General features: G+C 42.5%; 1 protein-coding gene across 3 annotated transcripts in view; it reads right to left on the bottom strand.

Annotated features, from left to right (window-relative positions):
* The window catches only part of myo16 (myosin XVI), a 391,172-nt gene that overhangs the window by 134,282 nt on the left and 229,791 nt on the right, over window positions 1-27,099 (bottom strand). For all 3 annotated transcript variants that reach the window (XM_087987876.1, XM_087987875.1, XM_087987877.1), the window contains 2 exons: window positions 22,707-22,779; window positions 15,794-15,946 (listed from right to left, as the gene is read on the bottom strand). In XM_087987876.1, coding sequence (XP_087844002.1) covers window positions 15,794-15,946; window positions 22,707-22,779 — 226 coding nt within the window. The remainder of the gene's footprint in view (window positions 1-15,793; window positions 15,947-22,706; window positions 22,780-27,099) is intronic.

The following is a 27,099-nucleotide window of genomic DNA, read 5'->3' as shown; positions in this document are numbered from 1 at the left end:
GTCTTGGAGGGCATGGGTGGTTTCTTGAACATATGTGGGGAGTTCCTAGACTAGGGGGGATAGGACAGTGTTGAGGTAGGTAGAAATGAGTTCAGTGGGGCAGGAGCATGCTGAGACAATGGGTCGGCCAGGGTGGTCAGGCTTGTGGATCTTGGGAAGGAGGTAGAACTGGGCAGTGCAGGAACCTCATAGTCCGGGAACCCCGCACTGCCCGGTTCTACCTCCTTCCCAAGCACTTTAGGGAACATCTCTGGGACACCCACACCAATCAACCACACCGCCCTGTGGCTCAACATTTAAACTCCCCCTCCCACTCAGCCGAGGACATGGAGGTCCTGGGCCTCGTTCACCGCCGCTCCCTCACCACCCGACACCTGGAGGAAGAACGCCTCATCTTCCGCTTCGGAACACTTCAACCCCAGGGCATCAATGTGGACTTCACCAGTTTCCTCATTTCCCCTTCCCCCACCTCACCCCAGTTCCAAACTTCCAGCTCAGCACCATCCCCATGACTTGTACTACCTGCCTATCATCTTTTCCACCTATCCACTCCACCCTCCTCTCTGACCTATCACCTTCATCCCGTCCCCATTCACCCATTGTACTCTTTGCTACCTTCCCCCACCCTCCTCCCTGACCTATTACCTTCATCCCCACCCCCATTCACCTATTTGTACTCTATGCCACTTTCTCCCCACCCCCACCCTCCTCTCATTTATCTCTCTACCCTTTAGGCACTCTGCCTGTATTCCTGATGAAGGCCTGTATTGCACGAAAGGTCAATTTTCCTGCTCCTCGGATGCTGCCTGAACTGCTGTGCGTTTCCAGCACCACTAATCCAGAATCTGGTTTCCAGCATCTGCAGTCATTGTTTTTACCCAATCCGTGACCTGCATCCTTGTTTATCCTTGCATGTACTGTGCCCTTACTGCAGCCTTTCAACACAGCAGGTGGAATTATTCTAGTGGAGTTCTCCCAAATCAAGACAATTTCACCAGGACCTGGTACCCCTGGAAGGAGCATGGTGTCATGTCTCAGATTGAAACTATAGAGCTACAGAGCTGCAGAATTATTAAGGCACAGTGAGTTAGTGCTCAACAGTTTTTTTTTAAACTTCACACCATTGTTTGATTGCAGCTGAAGGGGTTGAGGTTTGTGAACTTCCCTGTCAAATCTTCACAAACCATACTCACACCATGTTGCATTTTTCCAATTAAGATAAGTGCACCAATCAGATATCTGGGAATGGTAAAACATTCCTCCCATCCCAGTTATAATCTCTTCCAAAATCTTCCATTGCGCAGAATTACAGAACTACATACCAACTGACTGAAGAACAGCTTCTTCTTAGACTTCTGAATGGACCTCTGAAATTGTACATTGAATGCTGATCTTGCTCTTTGCACACCTTCTCTGCAACTGTGACATTGTATTCCTCACTCTGTTCTATTACCCTAATGCACTTTGGTATGCTCTGCCTGTACTGCACGCAAAACAAAACTTTTCACTTTATCTAGCTACATGTGACAATAATAAATCAAATCAAGTCAAAATCAAACATTAGGTTTTTCTTTATCTGTATTTGTGATTTCTTCAAATAATATTAACTTGGAACCGAAGTGTGTATATGTCACTTCTACAAGCTCCTCCTTTCAACAGAGATCAGAGTCTTGGGACTGCTATGTCACATTTTGCCTCAGAGTGAGTAACTCTTGATTGGTTTCCAATACACTCGCTTAAAGATACATGCACATCATATAACAACAGTGGACTGCGACCCTTTGAGACCAGATCATTAAAATTCTTATCTCCCTACAAGAAAGTAGCAACTATCCAAGCAAGTTCAGAAACTCACTGAAAACAGCTCTAGAAGTACTCCAGAGAGATGTTGCAGCAACAAAAATTAATCTAAATGATCTTGCAGACATTTTCAATGCATGACCCTTTAAGCAGAGGTTTGGGTCCCTCCTGAAGTTGAACGCATGTTCTTTGGTGATTTAAAACCAAATGTATTGAACAAATATGCATCATCCAGATCAATGACTAAAATGAGAGAAAACAATGTGCTATCACTAAGTTTGCAGATGACATGAAATGGTTGGGAAGGTCAGTGGGGAAGCTTGTGACATAGAATCTGCAGAGGGATATTGAAAGGTTATGTGAGTGGGCAAAGGAAACTTGGCAGGTGGAATATAATGTTGAAAAATATGAGATTATGCTATTTGGCAGGACAAGTGGAGGAGCTGAATATTATCTCAATGAAGAACAATTGCAGAAAGCTGCAGCACATCAGGATCGGAAGGTCCTTGTGTATAAATCACAAAAAACTAGCATCAAAGTTCTGGAGGTAATGGCAGATGACCTTTTTTTCAAAGAGAATGGAATATAAAAACAAAAAAGTCTTATGAAATTTATAAAGGCACTAGATAGATCACACCCAGAATATGGTGATGATCCCCTTATCTTGATAAATATATAATGGCATTGGTGAAGGTTCATTAGATTGATCCAGAATGTGGACTAATTTTCTCGTGGGATGAGATTCAGTAGTTTAGGAGAATGAAAGCTGACCTTGTTGAAATATAAACGATGTTTCAGGAGGTTGACAGATTAGATGCAGAAGGGTTATTTCCCCTTAGCTAAGAGTCTAGATCCAGAGGGTATACCTCAGAGTAAATTGTCACATATATAAAACAGATATGTCTATTTTTCAGGAATTTTCACTCAGTGGATAGGGAATGTATGGAATTCTTTACCACAAAAGGCTGTAGAGGCCAGGTCTTTATAAGAAGATTCAAGGCTGAGATAGACAAATGCTTTATCTGTAAGGAATCAGGGATTTTGGGGAAAAGGTAGGAGAGTGCAGCACAGGATTATCAGAGTAGCCTTTATCTCATTGAATAGTGGAACAGACTTGATGGACCAAATGGTTTACTTCTGGACCTACATCATATGGTTGGTAGGACATCAAGTCAGAGGAGATGACCTGGGGTGTGCAGTGAGAGAGGGACTCACTGAAATCCTTGTAGAGGGAGGAAGAGAGCTTCTTCAAGGAAGGCATCCTTGTAAGAGGATTCACAGTAGGTTAAAATCTTCGAGGAGAAAGTGAGGACTGCAGATGCTGGAGATTAGAGCTGAAAATGTGTTGCTGGAAAAGTGCAGCAGGTCAGGCAGCATCCAAGGAACAGGAGAATCGACGTTTTGAGCATAAGCCTTCATTTCCTGAAGAAGGGCTTATGCCCGAAACGTCGAATCTCCTGTTCCTTGGATGCTGCCTGACCTGCTGTGCTTTTCCAGCAACACATTTTCAGGACATCACATCAGCTGGTGTTACTTGTAAGGTTTCTGATGTATTAACATTATGCCCATGTGAGTGCCCACACTCAGTGCTGGGCATCCTATAGGAGCTGCCAGAAGAAGCTGGGGAGATACTATGCTTTGGCAGCACCATCTCCAGTGGTGCCACAGGTCGGGATTTTACACTCAAGATTAATTTCAAATAATAATTCAATCAATTGCGAGAAGCTTCATTATTTTAGCACTGTCAATCCGCATCTCAAGGTGATAGTTACCTATCGTGGCTATCATCATCATTCCTCAGACACACACTGGGTCCCTTATGTAACAAAAGGATTACCGTGCACCTGCTCAACTGGTTGTGCCTGAATTCTATGGGGATATTGATGTCACTGAGTGAGATCATTAGTAATCAATCCTACTGGGAAATGTTCTCATCATTTACTGTAACGTAACATGCTTCCTCCAACAAAAATTTTAACTAGATCAAATCTGAAAGAATCCAAATTGAACAGGACTGAATCAGGAGTCAGAGTTTAAGGAAATGGGGTAGGCCATTTGGAACTGAGATGAAGAGAAGTTTTTCACCCAGAGAGATGAACCTCTGGAATTCTCTGCCGCAGAAAGCTGTTGAGGCCAAAACATTGAATGTTTTCAAGAAGTTAGCTATAGTTCCTATGGTTAAAGGGATCAAAAAGCAGCATGGTGGCTCAGTGGTTAGCACTGCTACCTCACAGCACCAGGGACCTGGGTTTGATTCTAGCCTCGGGAGACTGTATGGAGTTTGCACATTCTCCCCATGTCATGTGTGGGTTTCCTCCCACAACCTAATGGTGTGCAGGTTTGGTGGCTTGGACATGCTAAATTGCCCATAGTGTTCAGGAATGTGTAGGCTGGGTGCATTAGCCAGGGGTAAATATTGGGTAGGGGAACGTGTTTGAGTGGGTTACTATATGGAGGGTCGGTGTGAACTTTATGGACCAAAGGGTTTGTTTCCACACTGTAGGGATTCTATTCTATTCTGTTCTATTAAAAAGGCATGGGGAGGAAGTGGGAAGTTCCATGACAAAGATGAAGGGAAATGATTTTGTAATTGGAGGCTACTTGTGGGAGCTTGTTCATTACTTGGAAATGTTGACTCGCTACTCTTCACTTCCTACCAAACATGGGCTCCTTGTACGTTTGCAAAATTTGCCATTTAATTAAACAAAAAAAGTCCGTCGAATGTCAGAACATGGTGTGACAACAGTGGGGTACAACTACTTTGCAATAGCTTAATTCAAAATTTTCCTGTAATTATTATACCAGGTCCGTAGACGTTTAACTTCTGTCAACTTTAATGACAACTACAATAATGTTGAAATACACTTGTGCAGCTCACTGTTAAAAAACATTGCAACTATTTAATGGGAATCTATACTGAAACCTATAGGTTTAAGGACCTGCCAATACTGCACGCATAAAATGGTTGCCTGAGCATCTAAATATGGTGGAAGTTTGTTGTAATCTTAAAGGCTGAAGAATATGCATTTATGCCTGCATGTGAAATAGAAGATACACTCTTTACACGTACAAATTGGGAACCCTTGCATCAGTTTTGAGACACCTTCCTGAAATTGAGCTGCCTTGGACTCAAGCAAATGGGTGGATATTGTGATCGGAGTGGTGATCCTCAAAAGGACATTTGGGGGCCATCTCCAAAATCCAAATTTCCAGACATATTTTCCTAAGAAGTGTAACAAGTAAAATTACTGTTACCTGCAACTCCCAAAGCAGCCCAAAGACTGTTGTCACTTCCCCAACCTCCACAAAAAAAACTTGCACTCTGATGATAAATGATCTAGATTCGAAATGTTAGCTTGCTTTCTCTCCTTGGATGCTGCCTGTCCCGCTGTGATTTCCCGCATTTGGTGTTTTCAATACAAATTCCAGCATCTACAGTAATTCGCTCCACTCACTTCTGATTGATTGACTTTTTAATCATCAGTGTTTCTGGGGTTTACGGGAATACCTTGGGTAAAAGGCATTGAAGTGTTTGATTAGCTATGATCATATTAAATAGCAGAACAGGCTCAATGGGCTGAATGGCCTCTGTTCCTATTTCCTTAGAGGACAATCCATCTTTAATTCACATCTACTTTCACTGGAGCTTTCAGGGATGCACAGTTAGCTCACTGGCTTAACGTAAGCGAAGTTGGGATGGTCACTGCATTCATATTTTGGTTATATGTAGACTAACACTAGACAATGTAGACTAACACTAGACAATTTGATCTTCATGTCATTTTCCCATCTTAAAAGCCGACACATTTTAAATTACGTTGCACAACTGCCACATGCTGATTAGTGAGGCACATGTACACTTCAAGATTAAACTAATTTACACAGCTGCTGTTGTGATAAATTAAAAGAGACGAACTATCTTTATCTCTCCCTTGTGAGATAAAGCTGCACCTGCAACTACTTCTCCCTTCTCAGGGTTTGCTGTCATTTATTTGCTTTGTTCAGGAATATTGCACAGTACAGCTTTCTTGTGTGTTGCATGGAACCAAACCAGCAGCTTTTTACAGTGACGAAAACCAAATAACTACATTGTAACCAGCAAGTGTAGTGGATGCAATTCATTTGATAAAAAGAACTGTAGCGCCCTCTGTACGTCAAGTACAGGTTAAAAATATGGCATGAACTATCAGCAAGACTGTACGGGAATTCCCTCCCAACATCTACAAATCAACACAACAGATCGTGTAGATTCAAAAGTAAATTACTTCTACCGGAAAATGTAATTTTCATGATACTAGTTGAACAAACATCAGACTGAAAATTGGCATGCCCCAAGATCCAAAGAAATAATACAGCATTAATTAGAAAAGCCTCTCAATTATAATCTGTGTTTTTGATGCAAGAACAGTAGTAGACACCTTTTAAAAATATTTATGTTATTTAAAATTATCTAATGAAACTGACTGTAGTAGTCATTTCCATTATTTGAAATTTGGTTTCTGACATGTGATTCAGATTAAACACATTAAATTTTCATGAAAACACAGTTACAGGCTGCATTAATAACCGGCATGAGGTTATCACTAAATCAAAGAATATCTTGAAAGTTTAAAAATAACTGTTTTCAAATGTGTCACAGTTGTATATAAACATGCTCCAAAGTGGTCCGTGAGTTGAATCTTTGAGAGTGTGTGTGAGTTTGTGCGTAGTGTATGTCTCTGTCTGTGTATTATGTCTCTCTGTGAGTGTGTGTCTGTGTGTAGTGTGCCTGTGTGTAGTGTGTCTGTGTAGTGTGTGTCTTTGAATATGTATGTCTGTGTCAGTGTGTATGTCTGCATAGTGTGTGTCTCTGTGAGAATGTTTCTGTGTGTAGTGTGTGTCTGAGTGTGTGTGTCTTTGCCAGTGTGTATTTTTGTGCATAATGTATGTCTGAGTTTGTGCATCTCTGTCAGTGTGCGTTTCATTCAGTGTGCGATCTGTCAGTGCGCTTCTCAGTCAGTGTGCGTCTCAGTCAGTGTGTTTCTCTGTCAATGTGTGCCTCTGTGTATATGTAAATGTAGCTACCTTTTAATTGGCAAGCAATACTACTTAAAAATAGCCCACAGCAAAACTGTGGAAGAATAATATGAAGGTTAATTTCTTACAAAGCACTGGTGTAAGTTCCTTATGTGAAGGTACTGGTGAAAGCAATGAGATGTATCCCAGGCTGTTGAGGGAGGCAAGTCAGAAGATATCAAGGAACCTGGCAGTAATGTTGAAATTGTCACTAGCCACTGGGAGGTGTTAACGGATTGCTAATGGTATCCTATCACTTAAAGAATAAAGAGATGAAGGGATAGACTAAGAAATTACAGGCCATTCTGTCTAGCTTTGGTGACGAAGTGATTACATAGATTTCTGAGAAAGCTCCCTGGCATTATTCAGTTGGATTTCTGAACAGGGAGAGATTACATTCCCTCAATGTCTAGCTATTTGTGACACCACAGGCAACAATTCCTGCTGGTACACACCTGCTGTGCAGGGACCTTTCACCAGTTTACATTCCCCAAACTCCCAGGTGCAGTGAATGTTCACTTCCCATGTCATCGCAAGCTCTGAGAAAGTATCACCAAAAGGTATGGCTAATGACCCCAGTCTGAAATCCCTCAGGCTATTGCAAAAAATCAATACAATGTTGCCCGTGCATCCACTTGGACCATCAATGAACTGACAATCAGTCTGCCAAGATGTATTTCCATTTCCTGGTCCAGTCAGGACTCTGCTACTCAACAGGCAGTGTGTCTGGCAGAACAGTTATTTGTTGTGGTCTGAACCCAACATACCCATTAACAGGGTGATAACCTTACGGACGGAGATGACAGACCATCCTCATTTCTTCTCAATCGCGGAATCTGACTGAAAAACTGAGGGAGGGAAAGCCAGTGATCATGCTGCTGAAGAAGCCAGAGCAGTGGGAAGACACGACAGACAGGCCTGAAGAGCCTAACAGCAAGGTGGAGGCAACTGGCTGCCTGGGAAAATGTAAGGTGGAGAGCTAGGGCATCTCTGGAATATACCAAAGTGACATTCCATGAATGGCTAGTGGTCGCTCCTCCTCTATGTCAGTGTGCTGTGGCGTCTCCCTCACTCCTTGAGAAGATGGACCATATAGTTGATGGTCAAGTCCATTGACCATCTCTTGCCTGGCCAATGAATTAATGCAGTTGTAACTCAAGCAAAGGAATGAAGGTCCTACACATCCCACAACAGAATGTTCTGCTCAACCTGGCCCTCATGGTAGCTAGCACCCATTCCACGGAGGCAGTCATGAATTGGAGACCCAACATCACATAGAACGTTGGGAAATACCTCAGCCCTTTGATGCAATCTATACATGACCATGCCAGCTGTCCCCTTGCATGACTGTATCTCTATCAGTTCATTAATAGCCGAGTCCAGAGGTTCATCATCAGTAACTGACTCAGCAGCTACCTGGTCTTTCGCACTGTTCACAGTGTCAGAGAGAGCTGCAATAAATTCCTAAGTGCTGGACTGTGTCATGCAGTGCTCAGTAGAATATGAACTCAAGGCTACTCGAGATAGAATATCCACCACAGTGAGTCTCTCTGGGCTGGTGCAGGGTGGAGAGGAATGCTTTGATAGTGCATTCAAACAGGCTCCAATTCTTCCTCTTCAGACGTGCTGTCAAAGATGGGTCTGGGGGATAATTTTGTCAGAAGAAAAATTCTCATATTTTTGCTTTGGTTCGGGTGTGAGATCATTAGGCTACATTAAAGAATATAAATATTTGTTTATGTTGTGAGCCACCACACAGATGTCTAAACATATGCATTGGGAGTAGCAGAGTGGAGGCTATCTCACTAGATTGGCATACATGATCAATAGGAGAAAGTGAGGACTGCAGATGCTGGAGATCAGAGCTGAAAAATGTGGTGCTGGAAAAACACAGCAGGCCAGGCAGCATCCGAGGAGCAGGAGAATCGACGTTTCGGGCATAAGCCTTTCTTCAGGAATGAGGCTGGTGTGCCAAGCGGGCTGAGATAAAAGGTAGGGGGGAGGGAATTTCGGGGAGGGGCGCTGGGAATACGATAGGTGGAAGGAGATGAGGGTGAGGGTGATAGGCCGGAGAGGGGGTGGGGGCGGAGAGGTCGGGAAGAAGATTGCAGGTCAAGAGGACAGTGCTGAATCCAGGGATTGGGACTGAGATAAGGTGGGGGGAGGCGAAATGAGGAAGCTGGAGAAATCTACATACATCCCGTGTGGTTGGAGGGTTCCTAGGCGGAAGATGAGGCGCTCTTCCTCCAAGCGTTCTGTGGCCAGGGTCTAGCGATGGAGGAGGCCAAGGACCTGCATGTCCTTGGCGGTGTGGGAGGGGGAACTAAAGTGTTCAGCCACCGGGGCGGTTGGGTTGGTTGGTGCGGGTGTTCCGGAGGTGTTCCCTGAAACGTTCCGCAAGTAGGCAGCCTGTCTCCCCAATGTGGAGGAGACCACATCGAGTGCAGCGGATGCAGTAAATGATGTGTGTGGAGGTGCAGGTGAATTTGCGACGGATATAGAAGGATCCATTGGGGCCTTGGAGGGAGGTGAGGGGGGAGGTGTGGGCCCAAGTTTTGCACTTCTTGCTGTTGCAGGGGAAGGTGCCAGGAGTGGAGGTTGGGTTGGTGGGGGGTGTGGACCTGACGAGGGAGTTGCGGAGGGAGTGGTTTCTCCTGAATGATGATAGGGGTGGAGAGGGAACTATATCCGTGGTGGTGGGGTCTGTCTGGAGGTGACGACGGATGATACGATGTGTCCGGAGGTTGGTGGGGTGGAAGGTAAGGACCAGTGGGGTTCTGTCCTGGTGGCGATTGGAGGGGCAGGGTTCAAGGGCGGAGGAGCGGGAAGTGGAGGAGATGTGGTGGAAAGCGTCGTCAACCACGTCAGAGGGGAAATTGCGGTCTTTGAAGAAGGAGGCCATTTGGGTTGTTTGGTATTGGAATTGGTCCTCCTGGGAGCAGATGTGGCAGAGGCGAAGGAATTGGGAATATAGGATGGCGTTTTTACAGGGGGCAGGGTGGGAGGAGGTGTAATCTAGGTAGCTGTGAGAGTCGGTTGCCCGAGATAGAAATGGAGAGGTCTAGGAAGGGGAGGGAGGAGTCTGAGACGGTCCAGGTAAATTTGAGGTCAGGGTGGAAGGTGTTAGTAAAGTGGATGAACTGTTCAACCTCCTCGTGGGAGGACGTGGTAGCACCGATACAGTCATCGATGTAGCGGAGGAAAAGGTGGGGAGTGGTGCCAGTGTAGCTGCGGAAAATGGACTGTTCCACATATCCAACGAAGCGGCAGGCATAGCTAGGGCCCATGCAGGTGCCCATGGCTACTCCTTTGGTTGGGAGGAAGTGGGAGGATTAGAAGGAGAAGTTGTTAAGAGTGAGGACCAGTTTAGTCAGTCGAAGGAGGGTGTCAGTGGAAGGGTACTGGTTGATTCGGCAGGAAAGGAAGAAGCGGAGGGCTTGGAGGCCTTTGTGATGGGAGATGGAAGTGTATAGGGACTGGATGTCCATCGTGAAGATAAGCCGTTTGGGGCCGGGGAAGAGAAAATCATGTAGGAGGTGGAGGGCGTGGGTGGTGTCCCGAACGTAGGTGTGAGTTCTTGGACTAATGGGGACAGGACCGTGTCGAGGTATGCAGAGATGAGTTCAGTGGGGCAGGAGCAGGCTGAGACAATGGGTCGGCCGGGGCAGTCGGGTTTGTGGATTTTGGGCAGGAGGTAGAAACAGGCGGTGCGGGGTTGTGGGACAATGGAGTTGGAGGTGGTGGATGGGAGATCTCCTGAGGTGATGAGGTTATGGATGGTCTGGGAGATGATGGTTTGGTGGTGTGAGGTGGGGTCATGGTCAAGGGGGCAGTAGGAGGAGGTGTCCGCGAGTTGGCATCTAGCTTCAGTGGTGTAAAGATCGGTGCACCAAACTACCACCACGCCTCCCTTGTCTGCCGGTTTGATGGTGAGGTTGGGGTTAGAGCGGAGGGAGCGGAGGGCTGCACGTTCCGAGGGTGAGACGTTGGAGTGGGTGAGAGGGGTGGAGAGGTTGAGGCGGTTAATGTCGTGGCGGCAGTTGGATATGAAGAGATCGAGGGCAGGTAAGAGGCCAGCACGGGGTGTCCAGGTGGATGGGGTGTGTTGGAGGTGGGAGAAGGGGTCATCAGAGGGTGGGCGAGAATCCTGGTTGAAGAAGTAGGCGTGGAGGCGAAGGCAGCGGAAGAATTGATCGATGTCTCACCGCGTGTCAAACTCATTGATCCGGGAATGTAGGGGGATGAAGGTGAGGCCTCTGCTGAGGAATGATCGTTCATCCTCAGAGAGGGGAGGTCTGGAGGGATAGTGAAAATACGGCAGGGCTGGGAGCTAGGACCTGGTGTGGGACTGGAGCTGGGAGTGGGGGCGGAGTCGGTCGTGGGGGCGGTCAATACCCCACTTTATACAGGTATGGTCTCCATGGCCTCCTGCCAGCTCCACCAGCTCATCAAAATGGGTCAAGAACCTAATGTTGGCCTTATGCCCTGGTTACATTCCTGCTTATTGTAATATGGTCTGCCTGTAGGGGAAGATGAAAAGACATTAATATTGGTACATGAACACTTCCTCTACATCAGGGATACATATTGAGATACACATATACTGGAATGATACCAGAAATTAGGGAATTTAGATACAAAGAAACATGAAAGAAATTGTGCTTATTCTCCTTAAAGCCCAGAAGTTTAAGAGGTAACCTTATTTAAATGTTCAAATAATGAACAATTTTGACAGGATAAAGAAGGAGTTTCAACTAGTTGGTATGTCAGTAATTAGGGATCACAATTTCAAGATTGTCAGCAAGAGAGCTTGGAGGGAAATAAGGAGAAACCTCTTTACTCAGTTGTTTGCTGAGTCTGCTTTGTCTTCCGACTGCCTTAGCTTCTTCAGCAGCATGATCATCAGTTGTAGGGATTTGGAACGCACTACCTGGGAGAGAGGTAGAGGAAGATTCCATTCATATTCTGGATACATTCCCTGGGGAATGCTTCGGGGAAATCTTAGCCCAGGGCAGCTAGTGGTGCCTTTACTTGTTCCTGACCACATGATGGTGCCTGGTGGTGTCTTCCTTGCTAGCTACTGCCAGGGTCTGTGTGGGCTATTGCCTAGTGGGGCTCTTCCAATTGACTTGCTGTATTGCCCTTGGCTGTGGTCCAATGAGAAAGAGGAAGGGGATGGGAAGGAGGTGGAGAAAGGCATGGGGACAGCCTGTCAGAATTGGCTGGCACCTTTTGAGCCAGGAGGAACAGTTCTGATATGTCCTGTTAAACCATGGGGGTTGAGGGGGCATACATAGCCTCTCTAAGAGATGCTATTGGGTGTTGGTTTGCCATGTCTAGTTTCCTGGTGAAGATCTCAGGAGGGTACAGTACAGGGAGTGGGTCCAAATCGGAAGGTTGGGAGCAGCTTTGAGCATTTGGGGGTTGCATATTAGCATGGATAGAGAATTGGGTAACTAATAGAAGATAGAGTGTTGGGATAACAGGCCCATTATCAAGATGGGGTGACTTGTAAGTAATAGTGTTGCACAGGAATTGCTGCTAGGGCCACAGTTAATTTGCAATGTATATTAATGACTTGGATGAGGAAAGTGAATGTGCCATCATCAAGTTTGCAGATAACACAAAAGCAGGCGAGAAGGTAAGTAGTGATGATGACTCAAAGAGTCTGCAAAGAGATGTAGATATGTTACATGAGTGGCAGAAAACTGGCAGATGGAATATAATGTAAGAAAATATGAGGTTAACCATTTTGGCAGAAACAATAGAGGAGCATTATTTAAATGGAGAATGACTATGGAAGGCTACAGAACAGAAGATTTTGAAATTCCTTATCCATGAATCACAAAAAAAACTAGCATCCAAATTCAGCAGGTAATAGAGAAGTCAAATGGAATATTGCCTCTTGGTTTCAAAGGGAATAGGGTGTAAAAGTTGGTAGGTTTTGCTAAAATGATACAAGGCAATAATCAGACCACAACTGGAACACTATGAACAGTTTGGGGCTCCTTATCTAAGGCAAGACATACTGGCACAGAAAGTAGTCCAGAGATAATTCACTAGGCTGATATGTCTTATGAGGAGAGGCTGAGTAGATTGGGCCAGTATCCATTGGAATATAGACGAATGAGACAGGGTCAGTGCAGAATGGTTGTATACCATGTCGGACAGACTAGGACCAGAGGGTGTAATCTCAGAGTAAGTGCCATTACGTTTAAGACAAAAATGAGAAGGAATTCCTTCTCTCAGAGTAGTGAATCTGTGGGGTTCTTTACCACAGAGGGCTGTTGAAGCTGGGTCATTAAGTATAATCAAGGCTGAGATTTGTAATCAACAAGGGAATCAAGGATTATGGAGTAAAGGCAGGAAAGTGGAATTGAGGATAATCAGCTCAGTCATGATCTCATTGAATGGCAGAGCAAATGTGATGGGCCGAATGGCCTACTTTGGCTCCTATATTTTTTGGTGAGAAATGGTACCTGTCATTAAAGGTACATTACTGCAGTAAACAACATTAAGACAAATCTTATGATGCTCAGTGAGATTTCTGGTCTTAATCTTTTAATGATGTTAAAGCAAAATGACGCTAAAAGGAGTAATTAGATGCAGGCTTCCTGTATTGGTAAGAAGAACGTAGTTCAGTGCATCCGAAGATTTAAAGAATTCTGAATGAACAGCATTTCTGTTTCATCCAAGTATTAGAGTGTAATAGACAGTAAAGCCTTTGATGTTGTGTGTGGCTGAGATATTTCTGAGGTGTTCATGCTGAAGCCACTTTTTGTTGTGTCCTTGTCCGATCCATCAGAACATAAGGAACGGGATCAGGAGTAGGCCACTGGCCTGTCGAGCCTGCTCCATCATTCAATATGATCATGGCTGAACTTTTCGTAGACTCAGCTCCACTTACCCGCCCATTCACCATAACCCTTCATTCCTTTACCGGTCAAAAATCCATCTATCTTTACCTTAAAAACATTCAGTGAAGTAACCTCATCTTCTTCATTGGGCAGGGAATTCCACAGATTGGCCAAATTTTGGAAGTAAAAGTTTCCTCAACTCAGTCCTAAATCTGCTCCCCTTTATTTTGAAAACATGCCCTGAGTTCTAGTTTCAGCTGCCAGTGGAAACAACCTCCCTACTTCTATCTTATCTATTCCTTTATATATGTATATAAGCTAGCTTGCTGAGCTGGAAGGTTTATTTTCAGATGTTTCGTCACCATGAGTAGGTAACATCATCAGAGTCTCCGGTGAAGCGATGTTACCTAGTCATGTTGACGAAATGTCTGAAAATAAACCTTCCAGCTCAGTGAGCTAACTTACATACTTATCATCAACCTGAGCTACAAATCTTCTCAAAAATTGCTATTCCTTTGTGTCTTGCAAATTCATTATTTTTACCTTATTACAATTGCATGCATGAGTCGAACATCACTCTTGGTGAAAATGTTTCAGAACTAGGTTCTCCTAATTGAGATGGAAGGTCAGTGACCTGATGCTGTCAGGGCTCCTGAGTGTTGTTACTTCTTTTCTGTTCTAACTGCAAACCTTGGCAGATGAGTTAAAGCCAATTGTACTATAAATCATTACTGCAGCATTAATAGTGTTTGTTGTATTCAATGCACGAGGCATCTGATGGAGATGCCGAGCATCCAATTTGTATGTGAGAATCCTCTGTACTGGCAACATTATAAGATTAACTCGCACCTCAAGCTAACTCACATTAGGTGGAGAAAGTTAAAAATCACACAACACCAGGTTATAGTCCAACAGGTTTAATTGGAAGCACACTAGCTTTCGGAGCGTCGCTCCTTCATCAGGTGGTAGCGGAGGGCTCAACCTAACACACAAAATTTATAGCAAATTTTTGCTATAAATTCTGTGTGTTAGGATTGAGCCCTCCACTACCACCGGATGAAGGTGCATCGCTCCGAAAGCTAGTGTGCTTCCAATTAAACCTGTTGGACTATAACCTGGTGTTGTGTGATTTTTAACTTTGTACACCCCAGTCCAACACTGTCATCTCCAAATCATTAGGTGGAGAGTGCCACTTATGAAGGTGGAGTGCAGTAGATTGATCTTACATTTGTAGTCTTAGACTCAGAGTCTCTTGAGTCACCCATGAGCACTGAACTCTACTGTCACCTCTGTCCAGGCTGCCTTTATCAGTCAGGATGGCAGCCTGTCACCATTTTTCAGAAACAGTACATCCCTTCTCTCTCAGACAGCCTGCAGAAGAACATGTTGTCACTGAACCCTGGAGCCATTTTGTGACTGGTCATCAACATCCCTAGCAATAATTAGGTTTGATGAGCAAAGCTTGAGTGATGCTCCTATATTGCAGAGAGTGAAGTTCCGGCCAGGTGACTTCTAAAAATGGTACTTGGATGTTGAAGCCCAGCAGCACTCAGTACATCTTGCCCGTAAGATTTAATGCTCTATTCACACATGCATTTGTAGCGAGGTAAGAAAATTAATTTTCAAGAAACAAAACAATCTGTCCCTGAGTAAAAGTAACATCTGACATTTTGAGACTAGTAGTCTAAAAAAACACAATTCTGATGATACTTTTCTTTAAAATGTTAGTTATTGGCACACACTAGAATTAAGAGAGGATTAGATGTCAATCCAGACAAGAAAATTAAAGGCTGCAATCTTCATTTATATGCAAGCTTGAAGATCCAAGCCCCCGAATGTGGCTTCAGTTTAATTGTGACATTTTCAGGCAATTACACTTCGGAAACATTTTCAAGAAGGGAAAAAAAACTTTGCTTGATTCAACAGGAAATGGTACATGACTCAAATGTTTACCAAAGGCAGCTTTGACACAGAATAGAGTGACCGTTGTTTCCATTTATTAATTTAGTAAATCTAATTAGCGTGAGTGAGGATCATTTACAAAGAGCAAGTTCACCACCTGCAAATATCGGAAAGTGTACCTGAAAAAAGAAGTCCAGAACAGAGTTGTGGTTGTCAGGAGAGTTCACTGTTTCCATGGTGACACCTCCTTTCATATATTCCACTTGCTGCTGTTGAAAGAGTGTCTCGTGTATATACTGATGGATCTTCTCATTTGTCATGTTGATACAAAGCTGAGGGACAAAAGCATTCATTTCAATTTTTGTTCTATCGCAGATTGATGTTTGTATCAATAGTAGTAAATTAATGCTGATATTTACTGATCACTATTCCCAAATAGGAACTATTTCTCTAGCTTTTTAAAATGTGTACATTTCTAATTTTCTTGCTTTGACTTTCCGTTCCTGGTATAGAGAGCTTGCTGAGAGTGAGAATATCATGGAATTGGCTATAACCTAACCTGATTTCTTCAATACTTCGTCCTCTTTTGATACAAGCCTGGGACAATCTAGGTAAAGAACTGTTTTGTCACAAGGTACAGTTTAAACTGGATTTATTAATTGAACCAATTATATAATGTTGCAGTTTCCTCTTATGTTATCAGTTTTATTGGTGTCTAAAAATCTCCATTGAAAGGTGTACCAGTTGGTTATAATTTAATGTTACTGATCTAAGACCCTAATTGTGATGCCACGGCTTGCTGATTAAAGTTAGCACACATCAATGCTAAAAATACCTTTAAATTTTTGATAAACTTCAATGAATAATAGGAGAGACAAATTCTTAAGCAAACTTCTGGTGGCAAATGTTGAATGAATTCGGAGATGGTTAATGCCATTGTCAAAAATAGCTACATCTTTCTAGAGTAAAAATACAACGAATTGATTAAAAACATTGACATAATTAAATCAATAGGAGGTGGAAACCTCATGGTCTGTGATCCAAGAAAGACTGGAGAACAATTTCATCACTGATAGAAGGATATAAGTTATTCAATAGAAGTTACAGTAAAACATTATAATTTCCTGAAAAATTGAATTCCAAAGTATATGAGGATTTACCAATAGTAGGGAAATGATCTTAATATATTTTCCTGTACCAAAGGCAACAGCGTATTTCATGTCATTCCTTCTAATAGCCTAAATGAAATCTTGCTCACTGTAACTCACTGGGGCTGTGGTCAGTTTGAGTGATAAAAATTTGAATTGGAAATTTCATGCCTGACCAGATGCATTTCTGTCAGTGAAGCTGCAATCCAGTGGATCCCAGCTGCCTGATGAAATGCTGTCCGGAAGTGCTGTTCCTTACTGGCAGCACCAGCTTTGGAAATGATCCTGATTGTGCCTTCAGTGTATCAACGATTGCAAGTTGAATCATTGAGGAGGAACCAAGTCTAGTTACTCTCCGTCGCTAGTCCAGAACTGAATGTTAACCTTGCTCCAGATTCTAGACTGACATAGGTACAAAGGGCGAAAGTGAGGACTGCAGATGCTGGAGATTAGAGCCAAGAGTGTGGTGCTGGAAAAGCACAGCAGGTCAGGCAGCATCCGAGGAACAGGAGAATCGACGTTTTGGCCATAAGCCCTTCATCAGGAAGGCCTTCTGTAATGTAGATTTTCCTGCTCTTCGGATGCTGCTTGACCTGCTGTGCTTTTCCAGCACCACACTCTTGACATATTTACAGATGGAGTCAAAGTCAGTGAAGCCACAACATCAAACATTTTGGTTCCATTTGAAAAGTTCATCAGTTTCCCTGGTTGTCAAATCCCCCTGTTGCCCAAAGAGAATCAGAACTATTGAAACTCTTCTCAAACAGCATCCATCTCTTTCAACTCTCCTTTTGCATCTCACTGCTATCAGCAAAGCTAAGCAGCTTATGAGTTCCTTTGTGCCTAAGATTGAGGTAACCCATTCAATGGCCTCAATAATTTTCTTCACCTCAGTTCCTGCCCCTTTCAATAGCAGGCTGTAGTCTGGTGCCCCTATTTGCTCATTCAACAGTGTTCTGACACAAATGTTGACCATTCAACTCTCTTTCCAAAACCCATTCTGTACTTAATTTCAGAAATCTCCCATTCCAATTTTTGAAGCTGCCTGGAATAACTCTGTGTCCTTAGAACTGGGAGAGGGGAAGCAAACACAACCATTGTGCCAGTGGTTTTACCATGGTATGTCCTGGCCTAGAACCCTAACATATTCAATCCTTTGAGTAAATTGTCTCGTTGTCAGAATCAGTGAATCACAAACCCATTTGGAGAGAACTGATTTCCCACACATTAAAGCTGCCTCATGCTATTCATGTCCAGATCCGCTCGCTTTGTGAGCATTCAGGAGAAGGAGGGGGCGGTGTGCCAGGTTGTTGAGGGGTGGGAGATTTGGTGAGAACAAAGGTGGGAGAAAGAGTGCGAGTCAAAGAATGAGTGAGACTACAAGCCCCTAGGACATTGTCTCAGAATAAAGCACCGTTAATTTATGGCTGAAATGAGGAGGACTTTTGACTATGAGGGTTGTGAGTCTTTGGAACTCCTTGCCATAGAGAGCTGTGGAGCAGAGTCCTTGCTTCTATTTAAGGCTGAGGTAGATTCTCAATCAAAGGGGAATCAAGGGTTAGGGGCAAAGGGCAGGAAAGTGATGTGAATGGTGGACCAGGTTCGGAGGCTGAAAAGTCTATTCCTGTTCCTAATTCTTACGGTCTTACTTCAAAACAGTAGGAAATGATGTTAAAATTAATTTTGTGAAGTTAAACAAAAATACAGGAAGGGTTTGGAGGGATATGGGCCGGGTGCTGGCAAGTGGGACTAGATTGGGTTGAAATATCTGGTCAGCATGGACGGGTTGGACTGAAGGGTCTGTTTCCGTGCTGTACATCTCTATGACTCTATGAAATGGTACAATTTTAAATGGGTCCTCACACTTCTCTAGGTTCTGTCCCACTAATGTACTGTATTGCTGTAACTAGGCTCTTATAACGCATCCCCATTGCAAATTCCAGTTGCCTTTCTAGATTACTTGTCAAGATTAAAGTAGTGCTGGAAAAGCACAGCAGGTCAGGCAGCATCCGAGGAGCAGGAAAATTGAAATTTCGGGCAAAAGCCCTTCATTCCGAAACGTCAATTTTCCTGCTCCTCAGATGCTGCCTGTTGTACTTTTCCAGTACCACTCTAATCTTGACTCTAATCTCCAGCATCTGCAGTCCTCACTTTCGCCTTCCTAGATTACTTGCTCTTCCTTTGATAGTCTTTTGTGATTCATGTACTCGATGCAGATTCCTTAGTCCTGCAGCATCCTACAGCTTCTTTCCATTTAAATCATGTTCCTGCTTTTGTATTCTTCCTGCTAAGGTGGACCAGCTCACATTTTCCTCTGTTATTTGCCACCTATCATATTTTTGTGCACTCACTTAATCTATCTATGCTCCTTTGCAGACTTGTGATAGCCTTTTTACAACTTGCTTTCCTATCTATGTATCATCAGCAAATTTGGCTACCATGCAGCCTTTCTACCCCATAATCTGAACCATTAATACAAAGCTTAAACAGTTGAGGTTCAAGGACTAATCTTGCTATCCCACTCATTACAGTCCACCAACCCAAAAATGGCCTATTTATCCCAACCCTCTGTTTACTGTTCGTTAAAAAAGTTCTCTGTAAGTGCTAACAAAGGTACACGTAAAATCATCATAGTCCTACCAGGCGATAGGTTGTTCTCTCATTAGTTAGAGACTTGGCGGTGGTTTATCTGGAGGGTCACTATTCGTCAGGCAAGGGAAGAGGTTGAGAAGGTGGAACATTCATGGTAACCTCTGCCAGAGTAGGATTTGATCCCATGCTGTTGGTGTTACTCTGCATCAGCTATCCAGCCAGCTGACCTAAATCTACCCACGATATAGGTGAACCGATCACCTCTAATAACGCGTGTTCTTTATTTATGCAGTAATGATTTATATGTCAACTTATCAAATGCCTATTCAGAATCTAAAGATGGTGATAAAATGATGATGACACTGGACTTATAATCTGGAGGTCGAGCTTCCTTGTTCTGGACAGAAAATACTGGATCAAAGTTACTGCTGGAATTTGTGTTCAATTGCTACATCTGGAATTAAAAACTATCTGGTTCACTAATGTTGTCTAGGGAAGGAAATCTACCATCCTTATCTGGTCAAGCTGACATGTGACTCCAGACCCACAGCAATATGGTTTATTCTGAGCTGCCTTCTGAATTAGCCTAGCAAGACTCTATGTTCAAGGACTATTAGGGATAGACAACAAATGATAAACTTTCCACAGATACCCATATCCCATGAAAGAATAAAGGAACAAGTACCTGTTCCCATTTATCCACATTATTTGCTACATCCTCAAAGTACTTCAGTAGGTTAGTCAATTATGATTTATTTTTCATAAAATCACATTGACTCCACCTGATTGGACTATAACTTTCTAAATGTCCTGCTGCTACTTCCTCAATGATGTATTCGAGATTTTCATTGTGATTCACTGTATTTTCCTGCTTTTTGCCTCTATCCTTTTTTGAACAATGGGTTATATTTGCAGTTTTCCACACTGCTGAAACTCTTGCGGAATCTAGAGGGTTTTGGAAGATTACAATGTAATCACTTCCTTTAAGATTCTATTTTGCAGGCCATCAAATTAAGGAGATTTATCAGACTTTGGTCCAATCAAATTTCCTAGTATCTTTTGTTCTAACGGTTATGATTATTTTAAGTTTCTCCCTTCCTTTTTTTCTCTTGAATTTCCATTATTCTTGGATGCTAAATGTGTCTTCTATGAGTATGTTCAAAACATGTTCAACACGTCATTAATTGAACTATCACCATAAAAGATAAGAGTTAAAGATTAGCAAATCTTTTGCTCAGATATAGGATTCCTATCACTGGGGTTGTGATGAATCCTGTTCATGCTAACTAAAGAACTTGAATTCAATTAATTTTGAATAAACTTTCCTTGTCATAAAAAGACCTCCCAGTTCTCTAGTTCTCTTTAGAGAATGAAATCTGCCAAACTTACCTGATCTGGTCTGAAAATTATTCCAGACCACAGCAATACACCTGACTCTAACTTGACCTCTGAAATAGCTTAGCAAAGAACTTAGCAATAAGAAGTGCATACAAAAGAAAACCACAATGATAGCCCAGCATTGAACAAGGTACTGGACACAGCAATGACACAACCAATCCATTATTGTCACAAAACCTTCCTCGTGACCGTCTAGTGACATGTACGATAATTAAGACAGCTGTCTCTCGAAGACTGCCTGGCATCGCTGTAGATACAGAATCAAATCTCATGTGTCTATATCCTCTAAGGACACCACATGGTCTAAAAAGTAACAGCCAGTGGCACAGTCTGCCCAAGTAAAACTACCAAGGCCTTTGTAGTGCTGCTAGATGTCATACTACTCAAATGAATTGTGCATCCACTCTGTTTAAATCTAAATTTATTTTCTTTTTTCTGGATATTTACTTTAATTAACTATGTCAATATGTAACCTAATATATTATTCAAACCCAAATTTGAATACTATGTCCACTCCATTATCATTACTGCTATTGGATAATCGATTCCTTACTCACAATCAATGTGGAAAAGTACTGCACTCAGAAAAGGTCACCTGACCCAAAATATTAACTCTAATTTCTCTCCACAGATGCTACCAGACTTGCTGAGCTTTTCCAGCAATTTCAATTTTTGTTCCTCCTCCAAATGCAATGTGTTCAACATCCTTTATCCTTCACAAAATCATACTCATCCTAAACTTCTCAGTCCTCACCTTATCCTACAGTAATACTGCTCACATGTTAACCTTGTGTGCAATCAGTTTCTCTTTCCCCACAGTATCGATCTTTGTCTGCTATTCTTTCTGTAGACTTGACCTGTCCAACCCTTACCTTGCAACTTTCCCTTTCTCTTTGTTCTGTCTCAGAACCGCACTGCAGTTTAACGCAAAACATTTGTCATAGTCATAGTCATAGAGATGTACGGCATGGAAACAGACCCTTCGGTCCAACTTGACAACGCTGACCAGATATCCCAACATAATCTAGTCATTTGCCAGCACTTGGCCCAGAGCCCTCTAAACTATTCCTATTCATATACCCATTCAGATGCCTTTTAAATGTTGCAACTGTACCAGCCTCCATTACTTCCTCTGGCAGCTCATTCCATACACAGACCGCCATCTGCATGACAAAGTTGCCTCTTAGATCCCTTTTAAATATTTCCCCTCTCACCCTAAACCTGTGCTCTCCAGTTTTGGACTACCCCACCTTGTGTCGATTATATCTTTACATGAAGTAAAATGCAACATTTTCAATAAAATTTAACTGACAATCTTCCAATCATGAAAATGGAATTAATGTAATTTTCACAAAGCAGTTGTTTGACTGACAATTAGGAATGACATTAGGAATTACACATATTCCTAGCCATCTAAATGTTAATTGAAGTAATTAGCCCCTTAACCACATACAGTAATGAACTTTATGGTCACATTGTGTATTTGCAACCATTCTAGATTGCACTCTAGATGATTGCTATTTTGCTTGTTGGCTGGGATCAATCATGTTTGAAGCTTTTTTTTCATATTAAATCAGAAGTCACATGACACTAGGTTATATTCCAACAGGTTTATTTAAAATCACAGGCTTTTGGATTTTGTTAAGTGAACATTTGTTAAGTGAAATGACTTCAGCAGATGAAGGACCATCGATCCAAAAGCCTGTGATTTTAAATAAACCTGTTGGAATATAACCTGGTGTCATGTGACTTCTGATTTAATAAACCTGTTGCACTATAACCTGGCATCATGTGGCTTGTTCACCCTAGTCTAACAATGGCATCTCCCCATAATTTTTTTTGTTTAGTAATAGAACTGGGGATGTCCAGCAGATGCAATGCTGTGTTCATTTAACAGCAATACCACTGGGAGCTGTGTGCATACTGTAATTACTATACACATAAGAGGTCCTACCTGTTCAAAGGCATTTTTTTGAAATTCTTCAAAGCCGAAGATGTCCAATATCCCAATTTCAAATGCTGAGCTGCTGCAAACAGAAGACAGCAAAAGTGATACACAAGACCACGATCTGTTTATTACATATTAAATGGTGCCCATGTTGACAGGATTGTAATCTCATGAATTTGGCTGTGGTGATACTTTCAGCATAAATATATGTAGTAGGCTTCTGCCATGTTGGTATTGAAAATTCTGAGCCTTGTTTATACAGCTTAAAATAAAATGTGTTGAAATAATGTTGCTGCGATAACTAAAACCCATTACAGTTCCAGCTCCAGGATGTTTTCACTGTAACAACGTAACACATTATTTTATGTGCCAGCACCCCATAAAAGAGACATATTTTCCCCTGCCCATTTAACAGTGGGGTAAGAGTCCTCCTTGGGTTTTGAGGAGAGCCTAATTCTAATTGAATGGCTGCCTCAAGCAGCAATTAGCACAGACAGCTCGCCTGTGGGATTCAATTCAATCAAGCTTAAGGAGTTGTTTAGAGCCAGAATGGCCAAGTTTTAATGCCAAGGATTTGCTTGTTGTCTTTGATGTCCTCAGAGTGATCTAAAGTAGATTTTTTGTTTTGTTCTTGCCTTTTTTTTGTGTCATTCCGCATCATCTTTGCCCCATGTGACAGCCGGTGGCTGACTAACTCACTCTTTTATTTGCTCAACATTTCTTTGTGGCTAAAGGCTAAATGATGTTCATTGCAAGGCAATTAACGTCTGCCCATTGCTAACCACGTGGGCTTTGATCAACAATGAACTGGTGTGACCTTGGGTAGCATTGCGAATGCTGTGGGATTGTGAGCACAAGTCTTGTTTATCACAACTCTGAACATTGGAGTACAATATCAGTAGTTGTTCAAAATGGACTCAGGGTTCTTGAATGATCATTAGGGCCCTCAGTACCAGCATCTTGAAGATTCAGAGAGGACTACATTGTGAGATCAGCTTTAATCTGTCCAAGTGTCTGCAAAGCTGCAGCAATATGTCTCCAGAAAATGCAGTACCAATCTTGGTGGCTGATTCATTTAGTGTCCTTTTGATTAGCTGCTGTTCCCGCCTGTCACAACGATACCAAGAACCCAAGCAGAAAGACATCAAACTTTGCCTTCTTTCCAATCTGTTTCCCCTTTCAAAAAAGCAGACACAGTGGGCTCCTTTGAATTGGTGAAACTGTGCCTGCTGCCTGGGAATTGTGTGCAAAACCATATGAGCCTGTGCTGCTGGCTAATGTTAAACCAAATGAATTAAAAACCCTGGAGATTCACGTAGACCACAGTCATGAAGAAGCTGCCAAACTAAAAGGAAACCCCAATATGTAAAAATCATAGCATCTTCTTTTTCTTTCCTTGGTTTTCTGTTGGGAAAGTGATGAAGGTTTGGATGGATTGTTCTGTGATACCTGTGTATTGACTAAAATTAGCAATGTCTCCTGCGGATGTTTGGAATGAGCTAAAGTCACTCGATTCCTACAGTCAGTATGATGCCACTGGCAGAGACAGTTCACAGATCAGGTTACAGTGAAATGTGCAGGGTTGATTTTCCTGTGGACATGATGTAGAGGAAGAGGAGCAAAGACCTTGCAATGCAGATCTCTGTCCTGTTGCATTATCCAAAAGTTACAGGTTTCTTTTTCGTAAGTGTATCAAGAGAGCTTGTGTGGCTTTAGCTACTCAAATACTGAGCAAATGAGACACCATGAACGACATTCATAAGAGAGCTCTTTAGAAGGTCATGCTACACACAAATCAACTGGGTCCCTACAAATGACAAAGGGAGAAATGCGGAATTTATTGACTGGTTTCCAGCACAGCCTTGCACTCTTATCACTCTGACCAAACTAACCAGCCAGAAAGCTCCACGTGGACATGGAAAGTTAAAGTGACATGCACTGTTTAACATTCCGATGACTCTGATAAAATTCCTCCTGAAAAGCAGCCAGTGAGGGTTGTAAAGGGAAGTTGAGATGTGAGCAGGGAACAACTGGAAAAAGAAAAGCAACTGATGGGAGGGGACGAATTGAAAGTTAGGAAATTTCCAAGTGGAGTATTTCAAAGATGAGTGCCCTTCTGGTCCAAGTGGACATTAAGATCTGGGTTCACAAGCCAGGTGAAAACTGATCAAAATTTCCCAGCTTCCTAAATGGGATCAAGGGTTGAGGTGTTATGGGAGGGGGGTGTACATATAGGACAGTTGGCTTTGGGCCTTAATCATTAACATATTCAAACAGACAAACCAGTGCCAGATGAAATTCATCAGAGTAACTTGACAAGTGCAGTAAAGCAATACAAAAATGCTGTGTCATTATTTTGTCGGCTGGGTGGAAAGAGTTAAAAATGATGCACAAAGGAATTTGGGTAGTATGATAACAGGTCTCTAACTGAGATGGAAATTGCTGGAGAAACTCAGCAAGGCTTCTGTGGAGAGAAAGGAGAGTTAATATTTTTAGGTCAGTGACTCTTCTTCATTAGTGGACTTGAAACATTGACTCTGCTTTCTTTCCACAGATGCTGCCGGACCTGCTGAATTTCTCCAGAAATTCCTGTTTTTGATTCAGATTTCCAGCATCTGCAGTTGTTTGATTTATTTCAGTTCGAATACTGTTAGGACTTGCACGTAATTATTGAAGTGAACACTTTGCTCTTTTAGTTTGAAAACCTTTCTGAATCTCTGGCAGGTGGGTGGTGGGCTCAAAGAGGTTTTTTGATAATTACAATGCAGACATCTCAGCTTGTACTACTTCTCCATAGCTGGGCCCCTCCAGCAATATTGTAATTTATCAGGTACATGCGGTGCGATTTACAAAAGCTGCAAATACTACCCAGGTAGTACTGCAGTACAACACTGCTGTAATAGCTGCCATGTTAATCAGTACAATGTTATCCTCTGCTCTTCATCATGTCATGAAAATGTTAATGGTCTCTTAATTAATTGCTTGTTGGAGATTGCTTATTTCCATGGGTTAGTTTATTTTCAACCAGTAAACCAAACAAGTTATAAGGCATGCATTTGATGATCCAACTGATTTCTGTAAGTGCAGCTCACAAACCCAAAGCAGGATAATGGTAGGAAGAGTTGTAACATTGTATTTACATTGTTCTTATAGGCAAATTCTCCAACAACACCTGAAGAGATGCTTTGAATAGTTAAAGAGGTAGAGTTCCTATAGATCAGGGAAGCAGTTGTCATATAATCAGAGGAAACAATTACGGCCTTTGAAGCAAAATAGGTAAAGGTCAAGTCAGAGGGAATATTCTTCTATCTTGATTAAAGTAATAGAGATAACATTGACATATGATGAAAAACCTGCCATAACTATCATTTGAAATTTGTAGGTGGGAAAGAGGGATCAGTGGGCACTGGATGGCAAACACAGGTTATAGTGGTAAGCAGTGTAGGTCTTTGTCACTGAAAATGTTCACTTTTGGAATTGTTCCTAATGACAGTCCTTATGAGACTGTTTATTTCAGAAGTTGAAAAGTGTGGTGCTGGGAAAACACAGCAGGCCAGGCAGCATCCGGGAAGCAGGAGAATCAATGTTTTGGGCATAAGCCCTTCTTTAGGAATTATGCCCTGAAGAAGGGCTTATGCCCAAAATGTTGATTCTCCTGCTCCTCGGATGCTGCCTGGCCTGCTGTGTTTTTCCAGCACCACACTTTTCAACTCTGGTCTCCAGCATCTGCAGTCCTCAATTTCTCCCTGTTATTTCAGAACTCCATATTGATTTTACCTTTGTAATTTGTTTCCAAATGTAAACTAATAAGTTAGTGAGTTATTGATCTTCCTGACTGAGGCGTCATGGAGAAATGTGCAGCATGTTTAAGATGCCTACATCAACATGGCAGAATTTGCTTCATGGACATCGGGAAAATCCGACAACTGGGCATGGAAGTCATCTGGCCAGAAGTAACAGCTGTCCAAATCTGCCATTGTTTGGAATAACAAGGGGAAGTCAGTTTTCTGCAAAACAAAGGAGTAGTTGAACCATAATCCAGCCTTCATCATTTTCCAGGAAAGGTTGAAAAGCAGATTATTTATTAAATAGTGATGCTTCAACTTGAGTGTCCTCATACAAGAAACATAAGAAGGCAGCACACTGGCAATCTGTCAAAGGGCAGGCCGTCTATTTGTATCTCCTCATTTTATGTTCTTGTAATTCTCTCATCAGTTGCTCTAAAAGCCTCCCGTTTTCAATTTCAATGAGCAACTATGATAAAAGAAAAGAATATTTGAGGTGATACCCATACCCTGTCACCGTCCCCATGAGTGCTTTGAAGGAACACAAGTTGTCTAACGGAAGGATCTTCCTTCCGTAAGCAGCTGCTGACCCTCAAAGACTCCAACTCATCCAT

Source organism: Chiloscyllium plagiosum, unplaced genomic scaffold (genome assembly GCF_037043375.1).
Source record: "Chiloscyllium plagiosum isolate Xiang-an unplaced genomic scaffold, Cpla_swu_hap1 HiC_scaffold_6, whole genome shotgun sequence".
NCBI lineage: Eukaryota > Metazoa > Chordata > Chondrichthyes > Orectolobiformes > Hemiscylliidae > Chiloscyllium > Chiloscyllium plagiosum.
This window is presented reverse-complemented; position numbering and strand designations above follow the sequence as displayed.